Genomic DNA, 12,431 nt, shown 5'->3' on the forward strand with positions numbered 1-12,431 from the left:
GGCTAAAGCTTATATACACAGTGTAATTCCAGTGAAGTACCATTCCCCAGAATACTCAAATGTAAAATATACATACATGATATTGTATCGGTATGGCAGGATTTTCTCATCAATTCCATTGTCAGAAAATAAAAACTGCTACATACCTCTTTGCAGATTAACCTGCCCGCTGTCCCCTGATCTGAAGTTTACCTCTCCTCAGATGGCCGAGAAACAGCAATATGATCTTAACTACTCCGGCTAAAATCATAGTAAAAACTCTGGTAGATTCTTCTTCAAATTCTACCAGAGAAGGAATAACACACTCCGGTGCTATTAAAAAATAACAAACTATTGATTGAAGAAATAAAACTAAATAAAATCACCATAGTCCTCTCACACATCCTATCTAGTCGTTGGGTGCAAGAGAATGACTGGGAGTGACGTAGAGGGGAGGAGTTATATGCAGCTCTGCTGGGTGAATCCTCTTGCACTTCCTGTTGGGGAGGAGTAATATCCCAGAAGTAATGATGACCCGTGGACTGATCACACTTAACAGAAGAAATTAACTTTTGACATTACTGTTCCTTTTAACAATATTTGTTGGCTTCTACTTCAAGGCCAGCTAATATTACACCATTACATTGTTACTTTCAGAATATGCTCAATGCCCCTCATAGAGGATTGTCATCTATCCCTTCCCCTCTAATCCTGCTCTAGAAACCCAATTCCCTGCAGGTTTAAAATTGCAGCTCTCCCAGTTCACTACCATTCATAAGTTAGCCTTGGTTTTACCATATATTAGCTTCAGGTAAACATGGGTAATGGTCTATCCTGCTAGTTACTCTATTATTTACAACTTGCAACAGATTTCAATAAATTTAGTACTCTTTAACTACTCCCCGAATGGTCTACTCTCACACAAAAATACTGATCTAATAAAACCCAGCCAGCTCATAAACATATAAATCTTCTTTATCAGCCAGAATTCTAAAAACTACCTATATTCTCCTCACAAGATGATATCTTACTCCCAACCAAATAAAGAGTATATTGTCATGAGCTTTAAAATAGAAATTGGCATAACATGTGTTCAAACACAGGCTTCCATTTATTATTGTGCAGACAGACAGGTTCACAAGTAGGCAATGCATCTGCCCATGATCACAGGGCTAGCGTGCAGTTATGTGCTGCTTGTATTTATCATTGCACAATGCTGCCCCCTGCTTTCACATGGCCAATCACGTGAGAACATGGGTTGTCAATCACCCTGTTTAAACTAATCTGGTTTTAAACCGCCAGCTCTAAACCTGCACCGAAAGGAGCTCCAAAGCTGCATCCGCAGCTTGATTACTGAAGCCCATAGTGTTCTTGTCCAGTCATAACCCCCTACTGGTCAAATATAATAGGCAATATAAACTATTCTCAACCATACGCTCTACAAATGTTCTTCAATAAACCAGTGTAAAGTAGTGAACAACAAACTGATACAAATATTACTTAATAATACCAGATAATTAATGCCACACTTCTGAGTAACAATCCTTACGATACAGGAAAGGCTCTCGTAACTTTCCTTATAGAGTTACTAATAAAATGGCACTATTTCATGGCATGACATAATTACTAACAATTCAGTAAAACCGTGTATTGCACCTATTCTCTTTCAGAGATTGGACACATAACCTGCTGTGCAAACAAAAGAGTACAATGTCCAGATGATGCTCCTTGTTCCATGTCATGAAATACTCTTGATGATGTCATTCAATGCTTATGTGTTTAAGTTAATATTGTCCTCCATAGAGGTAGATTTTAGAATTTACTACTGTTTTTCATGCTTACATTTTCCTAATTATCTAAAATGCAATATCCTTCAGATTTTAAGATGTGGCTCTTATTTAGTACAATAGCCACAAAAATTGTTTTTGGAAAAATATATATTTTTTAATTATTAATCCTCATCATCAGTAATCTCTACAAGAGAGATGGAAAAGAACCTCTGCAAACCTACCTTGTTCTCAAAGCGTGCATGTTCTCCATCATCCAACACTGCTGTATGATGAGCCTCAATCTTTTGTTGAGCCTCTGGTGGCCCTATTAAGAAATTAATAGATTGTAGTAAAGTCATACTGGCTATTCCTTGAAAAGAACAGAGCAAAAAAAAAAAAAAGAATCTAAAAAGTGCCCTGAATAGAGTATTTAGCTGGGCATTGCCCTTAAAAGGAAATTTAGCTCTTTTGCTGACCATAAAAAAAATATTAAAATAGGGGTCTTATGGCGATTCAGGTTAGCAAACGTGTATGAGTGTTAGTTTTTTCCCCACTTGAAGTCAATGGGAGAGTACGTTAACGCGATCGCAATACTCTAAGTTCTGCTCTTTGCGCAAGTTGGGCTAGTGCTCAAACGATAAACATTTACTTTCAACTTGTAATATAATCGCTACCCGACTCGCACAAAGAGCAGAAGTCGAGCAGTGTTAGTGTGCGAGCCCACTCGTAATCTTGCCCAGTTGCTGGCAAATTTGACAGTGGTCTAAGCATTGCTGTGATTGTTGAATTAGAGATAATAATGTAATTTAGAAAGCTTATGTTAGTATATCTAAATAATAGGATACTTCTAATATATGTTTTAAATAGTCCCATGGAGTTGGTAGTACAAGTATTTAACCTATAAAAGATGATGTTTAAAGAGCTTGGCAAATAGCTGATCTAACTTACCTACATAGACAAAACCAGACAACGTGTAGATGAAAGCAGTCCAACCTTCACAAAGACAAAAATAAATAATAAGACAATGAACTGACATTTCAAAGACAAAAATCTATGCACTTGGAGTGTCCGCTGTAATAAGAGATTCTTTTTTTAAAGAGATATGTCAACAAATATCTTTGCTTAACAGAGGTCATTATAAAAATGTACATTTTTTTAATGCAAGTTCCTGTCTTGTTTAATCCAAAATGTTCTTCTAAGACATTCAAAGAGCACGTCCCTCTTTAACAATAGAGCTGAGAGTTTTCCTAATCAGCCTATAACCATTAATATGAAGTATACAACTAATATAGCTCTAATAGGTTCAAATTAAATGTAAACAACTTTTGGTCAGCATGTTTAAGTGCATGTCTTGCTATAGCATTTTCTAGTATAACGTCCCTTTATATTAAAGGACCAGTAAATACAGTAGAGTTGCATAATCAATGCATGATAACGAGACAATACAATAAAACTTAGTCTGAACTTCAAATAAGTAGTAGATCTTTTTCTGACAAATGTCAAAGTTATGTCTATTTCCACACCTCCTGTATCATGTGACAGCCATCAGCCAATCACAAATGCATGTGCGTGTATTCTATGAATTCTTACATGCTCAGTGGGAGCTGGTAACTTAAAAAGTGTAAATATAAAAATACTGTGCACATTTTGTTAATGGAAGTAAAATTGGAAAGTTGTTTAAAATTGCATGCTCTAGCTAAATCATGAAAGTTTAATTTTACTTGAGTGTCCCTTTAAATCGAATGCACTGATCAATGGCAACTTAAAAGGCAAGAATGTAAGGCCAGTCCCACCTAGGTACAGGCATACCACTAAAACATAATATAAACATGTAATTCACCTATTTGCTCTACCAGAGTTCATCTTATAACATGTCCTATTACTGAGGCATTTAGCCGCCAAACTGCTATTTTTGTCAGTTCAAATCAGTAACTTGTGTTTGAAGGTTTATAATCCATTAACAAAATATGGTAAGAACAATTCCCAACAGTGAACACTTACATTACGTCAACAACAACAAAATATGAGACTAATTTGTATACAAAAGTAGTAGTATTGAAAATTCTTCCCTAAAAAACCATCAAATAACCAAGATGGTCCACTGCAAATTCCACAAAGCCCTGCAAATAATTTTAGGAGCCAAAAATCCTTTTGTGAAAAAATTAAGTTACATTTTCTAGTCTTCAGACTCTTTACTTTCTCTGCCCGCTAGACTGTTGTGTTACTAATACTGGTTTTCTCTTAGCTACTCCTCTTAATAGTCATTTTCATTCATTAATGATTTTGTTGTCTTTATTAGAGAACTAAGTAAAAAATGACAATATCCTTGTTTTAACAAGAAAATTGGCTTAGTTTTATTTAATGATTTACTCTACTCCGTCCCACATTGCATTATATAGTTTATACAAGGGGTATGACTGGATCTAGTTGAACACAGCCAGCCCCCATAGGCACACATTAGTTGAGTGGTCTATAACCTTTACACCCACCAGTGCATGATATACACTGCAAATTTAAGGGACTTTCTAGTGAAATGATCAAATGATACGTTCATTCTTTTACTATGTGTTTAACATTATCAAAAGGCTTAAACATAGTCAAAGCTGCACTTGTGGAACATGCCCATTCTGTTCCAGAGGAGGATATAGCAAATGATTAAACGATACACATGCATGTTTGTTTCTTCACTATATGGTTACTTTAACTACTACCTACCCAGAAACATATCTAGTTATAGAGCGATATTGCTATTTTCAACACAGCTTGGCTCTCATACAGCTAGATTTAGAGTTTGGCGGTAGCCGTGAAAACCAGCGTTAGAGGCTCCTAACGCTGGTTTTAGGCTACCGCCGGTATTTGGAGTCAGTGATTAAAGGGTTTAACGCTCACTTTTCAGCCGCGACTTTTCAATACCGCAGATCCCCTTACGTCAATTGCGTATCCTATCTTTTCAATGGGATCTTTCTAACGCCGGTATTTAGAGTCGTTTCTGAAGTGAGCGTTAGAGCTCTAACGACAAAACTCCAGCCGCCGTAAAAAAGCAGGAGTTAAGAGCTTTCTGGGCTAATGCCGGTTCATAAAGCTCTTAACTACTGTACCCTAAAGTACACTAACACCCATAAACTACCTATGTACCCCTAAACCGAGGTCCCCCCACATTGCCGCCACTCGATTAAAATTTTTTAACCCCTAATCTGCCGACCGCCACCTACGTTATACTTATGTACCCCTAATCTGCTGCCCCTAACCCCGCCGACCCCTGTATTACATTTATTAACCCCTAACCTGCCCCCCACAACGTCGCCGCCAGCTACTTACAATAATTAACCCCTAATCTGCCGACCGCAAAGCGCCGCCACCTACGTTATCCTTATGTACCCCTAATCTGCTGCCCCTAACACTGCCGACCCCTATATTATATTTATTAACCCCTAATCTGCCCCCCTCAACGTCGCCGACACCTGCCTACACTTATTAACCCCTAATCTGCCGAGCGGACCTGAGCGCTACTATAATAAAGTTATTAACCCCTAATCCGCCTCACTAACCCTATCATAAATAGTATTAACCCCTAATCTGCCCTCCCTAACATCGCCGACACCTAACTTCAATTATTAACCCCTAATCTGACGACCGGAGCTCACCGCTACTATAATAAATGGATTAACCCCTAAAGCTAAGTCTAACCCTAACACTAACACCCCCCTAACTTAAATATAATTTAAATCTAACGAAATTAATTAACTCTTATTAAATAAATTATTCCTATTTAAAGCTAAATACTTACCTGTAAAATACATCCTAATATAGCTACAATATAAATTATAATTATATTGTAGCTATTTTAGGATTAATATTTATTTTACAGGCAACTTGGTAATTATTTTAACCAGGTACAATAGCTATTAAATAGTTAAGAACTATTTAATAGTTACCTAGTTAAAATAATTACAAAATTACCTGTAAAATAAGTCCTAACCTAAGTTATAATTAAACCTAACACTACCCTATCAATAAATTAATTAAATAAAATACCTACAATTACCTACAATTAACCTAACACTACACTATCAATAAATAAATTAAATACAATTGCTACAAATAACTACAATTACATAAACTAACTAAAGTACAAAAAATAAAAAAGAACTAAGTTACAAAAAATAAAAAAATATTTACAAACATAAGAAAAATATTACAACAATTTTAAACTAATTACACCTACTCTAAGCCCCCTAATAAAATAACAAAGACCCCCTAAATAAAAAATTCCCTACCCTATTCTAAATTAATAAATGTAAAAGCTCTTTTACCTTACCAGCCCTGAACAGGGCCCTTTGCGGAGCATGCCCCTGGAAAATCAGCTCTTTTGCCTGTAAAAAAAAACATACAATACCCCCCCCAACATTACAACCCACCACCCACATACCCCTAATCTAACCCAAACCCCCCTTAAATAAACCTAACACTAAGCCCCTGAAGATCTTCCTACCTTGTCTTCACCTCAACAGGTATCACCGATCCGTCCTGGCACCCGGTGCTGAAGAGGTCCAGAAGAGGGTCCAAAGTCTTCCTCCTATCCGGCAAGAAGAGGACATCCGGACCGGCAAACATCTTCTCCAAGCGGCATCTTCGATCTTCTTCCATCCGGTGCGGAGCGGGTCCATCTTGAAGCAGCCGACGCGGATCCATCCTCTTCTTCCGGCGTCTCCCGACGAATGACGGTTCCTTTAAGGGACGTCATCCAAGATGGCGTCCCTCGAATTCCGATTGGCTGATAGGATTCTATCAGCCAATCGGAATTAAGGTAGGAATATTCTGATTGGCTGATGGAATCAGCCAATCAGAATCAAGTTCAATCCTATTGGCTGATCCAATCAGCCAATCAGATTGAGCTTGCATTCTATTGGCTGATCGGAGGATGTATCCGCGTCGGCTGCTTCAAGATAGACCCGCTCCGCACCGGATGGAAGAAGATCGAAGATGCCGCTTGGAGAAGATGTTTGCCGGTCCGGATGTCCTCTTCTTGCCGGATAGGAGGAAGACTTTGGACCCTCTTCTGGACCTCTTCAGCACCGGATGCCAGGACGGATCGGTGATACCTGTTGAGGTGAAGACAAGGTAGGAAGATCTTCAGGGGCTTAGTGTAAGGTTTATTTAAGGGGGGTTTGGGTTAGATTAGGGGTATGTGGGTGGTGGGTTGTAATGCTGGGGGGGGTATTGTATGTTTTTTTTTACAGGCAAAAGAGCTGATTTTCTTGGGGCATGCCCCGCAAAGGGCCCTGTTCAGGGCTGGTAAGGTAAAAGAGCTTTTACATTTATTAATTTAGAATAGGGTAGGGAATTTTTTATTTTGGGGGTCTTTGTTATTTTATTAGGGGGCTTAGAGTAGGTGTAATTAGTTTAAAATTGTTGTAATATTTTTCTTATGTTTGTAAATATTTTTTTATTTTTTGTAACTTAGTTCTTTTTTATTTTTTGTACTTTAGTTAGTTTATGTAATTGTAGTTATTTGTAGCAATTGTATTTAATTTATTTATTGATAGTGTAGTGTTAGGTTAATTGTAGGTAATTGTAGGTATTTTATTTAATTAATTTATTGATAGGGTAGTGTTAGGTTTAATTATAACTTAGGTTAGGACTTATTTTACAGGTAATTTTGTAATTATTTTAACTAGGTAACTATTAAATAGTTCTTAACTATTTAATAGCTATTGTACCTGGTTAAAATAATTACCAAGTTGCCTGTAAAATAAATATTAATCCTAAAATAGCTACAATATAATTATAATTTATATTGTAGCTATATTAGGATGTATTTTACAGGTAAGTATTTAGCTTTAAATAGGAATAATTTATTTAATAAGAGTTAATTAATTTCGTTAGATGTAAATTATATTTAACTTAGGGGGGTGTTAGTGTTAGGGTTAGACTTAGCTTTAGGGGTTAATACATTTATTAGAATAGCGATGAGCTCCGGTCGTCAGATTAGGGGTTAATAATTGAAGTTAGGTGTCGGCGATGTTAGGGAGGGCAGATTAGGGGTTAATACTATTTATGATAGGGTTAGTGAGGCGGATTAGGGGTTAATAACTTTATTATAGTAGCGCTCAGGTCCGCTCGGCAGATTAGGGGTTAATTATTGTAAGTAGCTGGCGGCGACGTTGTGGGGGGCAGGTTAGGGGTTAATAAATATAATATAGGGGTCGGCGGTGTTAGGGGCAGCAGATTAGGGGTACATAGGGATAATGTAAGTTGCGGCGGTTTACGGAGCGGAAGATTAGGGGTTAATAATATAATGCAGGGGTCAGCGATAGCGGGGGCGGCAGATTAGGGGTTAATAAGTGTAAGGGTAGGGGTGTTTAGACTCGGGGTACATGTTAGAGTGTTAGGTGCAGACGTAGGAAGTGTTTCCCCATAGGAAACAATGGGGCTGCGTTAGGAGCTGAACGCTGCTTTTTTGCAGGTGTTAGGTTTTTTTTCAGCTCAAACAGCCCCATTGTTTCCTATGGGAGAATCGTGCACGAGCACGTTTTTGAGGCTGGCCGCGTCCGTAAGCAACTCTGGTATCGAGAGTTGCATTTGCGGTAAAAATGCTCTACGCTCCTTTTTTGGAGCCTAACGCAGCATTTTTTTGAACTCTCGATACCAGAGTTAATTTTATGGTGCGGCCAGAAAAAAGCCTGCGGAGCGTTAACAGCCCATCTACCACCAAACTCCAAATCTAGGCCATAGTCAGCTAAGCTACCAGTTAGTTAAAACCCCTAAACAATTGCCTACATTGCTTACTGAAAAATCTACCTTGTGCTTCTAACCCTTTCCTTTCAAAAGTTTTAACCTGTTGCTTTAAATATAATAATAATAATTGCAATGAACTTGCTGAAGTCATTTTATTTGTAACCAATGCATATATTCAAAAATGTGTTATGTGTTGCTAGTTCTGAAATCATTTTCCTCATATTGTACTAATTATGTTAATGTTAGCAAGAATGGCTGCAGCCAATAGAGAAATCCACTGATGAATAAACATCCTTTTAGAGATTTTACAAACGGATATATTATTCTCTGGATAAGATCTGTCATAATGATATTAACCGATTCTCTGGGGGAAATTTGAGAGCATCTGTGTCAAACTGAGCTGGTTGAACAAAAAGACCATACAGCTGTTTGGCACGTCAGCACTTCTGATACTCACTAATGCACATTCCAAATCACATGTAAAACAGTACTGATTAAGGAGCCTAGCAGAAAATGTATGTTAGTGTAGTAGCTGTGGCGGGAACAGGTTTTAGGAGCAACTGCTGAAGCCTGTAAGGCCACTAAATCATAGTTTACATTTATATAATGAATATATATAACTTTGAAGCAAAATTGACAGAAAGATTAGCTGTGGCAGAAGCAGTAGTTAAAGGGACACTGAACCCAATTTTTTTCTTTTGTGATTCAAACAGAGCATGAAATTTTAAGTAACTTCCTAATTTACTCCTATTATCAAATTTTCTTCATTCTCTTGATATCTTTATTTGAAATGCAAGAATGTAAGTTAAGATGCCAGCCCATTTTTGGTGAACAACCTGGGTTGTTCTTGCTGATTGGTGGATACATTCATCCACCAATAAAAAAGTGTTGTCCAGAGTTCTGAATAAAAAAAAAGAAGCTTAGATACATTCTTTTTCAAATAAAGATAGCAAGAGAACAAATAAAAATTTATAATAGTAGTAAAATTAGAAAGTTGCTTAAAATTGCATGCTCTATCTGAATCACAAAAGAAACAAATTTGGGTTCAGTGTCCCTTTAAAGGGACATGAAACCCATTTTTTTTTCTTTTGTGATTCAGATAGAACATGCAATTTAAAGCAACTTTCTAATTTATTATCTTCATTTGAAAAGCAGGAATGCAAGCTTAGGAGCCGTCCCATTTTTGGTTAAGCACCTGGGTCGCGCATGCTGGTAGCCACAAATCAGCAGGCACTATCTAGGGTGCTGAACCAAAAATGGGCTTGCTCCTAAGCTTACATTCTCGCTTTTTCAAATAAAGATACCAAGAGAACAAAGAACAATTGATAATAGGAGTAAATTAGAAAGTTTCTTAAAATTGCATGCTCTATCTGAATCCTGAAAGAAAAAAAATTGGGTTTCATATCCCTTTAACTAATGTTTTGAATGTGAGAGCAAAATACTGCCAGCCATCCGGGCCTTAATTGGACAAACCAGTGCTTACCTTTGGGTATTTCTTGGGTGTGCTTTGCGCCTTTCTTTAGCTTGAAATCAAGGTATAAAGTTGGTGTGCGAGTGTAGACCTTAGACTACAAATTAAAAAAAGAAGTAATTAATAAAATCACACACTAAATCAAACTGGCAAAATAATGTGTAAAAATATGCAGAGTGATCTTTATCGAAATTTAAGACTAATGGCAGATGGAAACACAGTGCATTTGCCAATAAACACATTTATATAAAAAGTCATAGGTCTCAGGATTTTATCATATCGAAGTGTAAACATTTTATTTATTATCAGTTGAACTGTACTGGTGTACAGGCACATCATTTGTGCATGTTTATAGTGCTATATAGTTTAGCTATTAGGTTAATCAATAAAGGTAGTTATTCCAAATGAAACGGAAAATGCTTTACTGATTTTCTTAATGAATACATTTATTTCAATGTAATGTTTTATTATGATATACATTAATATAAAATAATAAATTAAATTAAAATAAAATAAAATGAGTAAGAAATGAAGTAAAATGATAAGCTATTGTGAAAGGAACTTCCTGTATTTCACCCAAGGTTACCCCTTCCCTTACTTTATAAAGGGGGAAGAAAAGATTATCTGACTCAAAATGCTGTCAGACTGTCTGGTATAGTATAATATTTATTTATAAGCAAACATGATAAATAAACAGCGAAAAAAGAACCGGAGAGTCTCCAGGTGCTTGAATCAAAAAGGTCTTTTTTTTTTTTTTTTTAATTTATCTTTATTGACCAATTCGGTATACAATTCATATAACATAGAAAGCACAGGAAAACAAATTAAAGAAAGTCCAGAGGATGCAAGATTCTTATATATACAATACTATAAAACAGATAGAGATAATATCACCACATCTTTATATAGTCAAAATTTTGTACATGTCTTGTAACCAATTATAATCAGCGCAGCGTCTATGTAAATGCACCTCCTAACATTAAACCTTCAGAGAGAGGAAAAAAAGAAAGAAAGACGGAAAAGAAAAAGGAAAAATTTGTAACAGAATTCTATGTTTGAAATTTTCCAAGTAAACTTTTACAGTATCCCTGTATAGTTCCAGTAGCTATATTTCATACCGAATTGGGAGTTTTCTAATAGACATAGTAAACAAAAAAATAAATAAACACACAATAAGGACAGACAATGAGACATAATAAAAAGAAAAAAAAAAAAAAAAAAAAAAAAAGAAAAGGGTCTCCCCTCTCACCCCTCCTTCACCTCAAATTAGATTCTTAAATTTATTTCTACTCATTATAAACCTAGAACTGGCTATTCACTTTCCCCTTCCTTTTCTTTCTAGATTTGAGATATATTCAGTACCATTCGTTTGGGAAGACATTTGAAAGAATCAATGTCTCAAAAAATTCCGATCTACGAAAGTTGCGAACGAGTAGAAACTGAATAGCCAGTGGATAGGACAAAATAACTCTTAGCCATTTCATAAAGAAAGCTTTGACCCTTTTCTCTTCTGAAGGAGCTATATTCAATTGTTCAAAAATTATCTGGGCATGTATCATATTTATAAAACAGCCCATTGTGGGAGCTTTTCTATTCTTCCAGTCTTTTAATATGAGATTACGACCAAGCATAATTGCCGTGTTAATAAGATTAGTGTTAGCTCTATTATGGTCCATATTGTAGAGAAAAAATATATGATTAGCTTGGATTTTTAACCTGACATCTAGTGCCTTGTTAAGCCAAAATTCCACTTTTCTCCAAAACTGGACTATTTTGGGACAGTTCCAGAAACAATGAATGATATCTGCACGAAGATTATTACATCTTGGACATTTTTCTGCCGTGTTCAAATACCACTTAGATAATTTCCAGGGTGTCAAGTAAGAATTATTAAGTAATTTTATATGTGAATCTTTCCAAGTTGACGGAATATTCGCACCTTGTACCCATTTGTAGCTTGCGATTAAAGATTCTGCAGAAAAATCCGTAAAGGAAACATTCCACTTCTGGACTAAGTTATCCCTAAACATTTGGGCCTGCTTATCCAGCATAATTTTATATAAAAGAGCTATGCTATGTTTGCCTAACTTGTAACTTACTATATATTTTTCAACTTCCCCCCAGCCATTCGCGTCTGGATTTGTTTTGTTAATTCCTGTTATATAATGTCTAATCTGAAGATAAGCAAAGAAATTCTTGTTGGATAAAGAAAATTCTCTGGCAATATCCTCAAAAGTTCTTATCTGGGACATATTATTTAGACATTGGTTTACATAGAGCAGACCTTTATGCATCCAAGTCTTATAGACTTCATAGGATAGTCCAGGTATAAATTGTGGGTTACCTTGTATCGGAAGAAATGGGGAAATCTCAAAATTGACTTTGAGCATTATATTAAGTTTTTGCCATGCTTCAATAGTATTAGATAGTGTCTTTAAATGTTTGATATGGTCTGGTAGTTGTTTCATCGGGCA

General features: G+C 36.2%; 1 protein-coding gene across 2 annotated transcripts in view; it reads right to left on the bottom strand.

Moving 5' to 3' along the window:
* The window catches only part of PIR (pirin), a 211,451-nt gene that overhangs the window by 59,476 nt on the left and 139,544 nt on the right, over nt 1-12,431 (bottom strand). For both annotated transcript variants that reach the window (XM_053706078.1, XM_053706077.1), the window contains exons 6-8: nt 9,970-10,054; nt 2,697-2,741; nt 1,991-2,073 (exon numbers count right to left, since the gene is read on the bottom strand). In XM_053706078.1, the coding sequence (XP_053562053.1) occupies nt 1,991-2,073; nt 2,697-2,741; nt 9,970-10,054 (213 nt within the window). The remainder of the gene's footprint in view (nt 1-1,990; nt 2,074-2,696; nt 2,742-9,969; nt 10,055-12,431) is intronic.

The sequence above is a fragment of the Bombina bombina genome, chromosome 3, assembly GCF_027579735.1.
Source record: "Bombina bombina isolate aBomBom1 chromosome 3, aBomBom1.pri, whole genome shotgun sequence".
In the NCBI taxonomy this organism is placed as follows: Eukaryota; Metazoa; Chordata; class Amphibia; order Anura; family Bombinatoridae; genus Bombina; species Bombina bombina.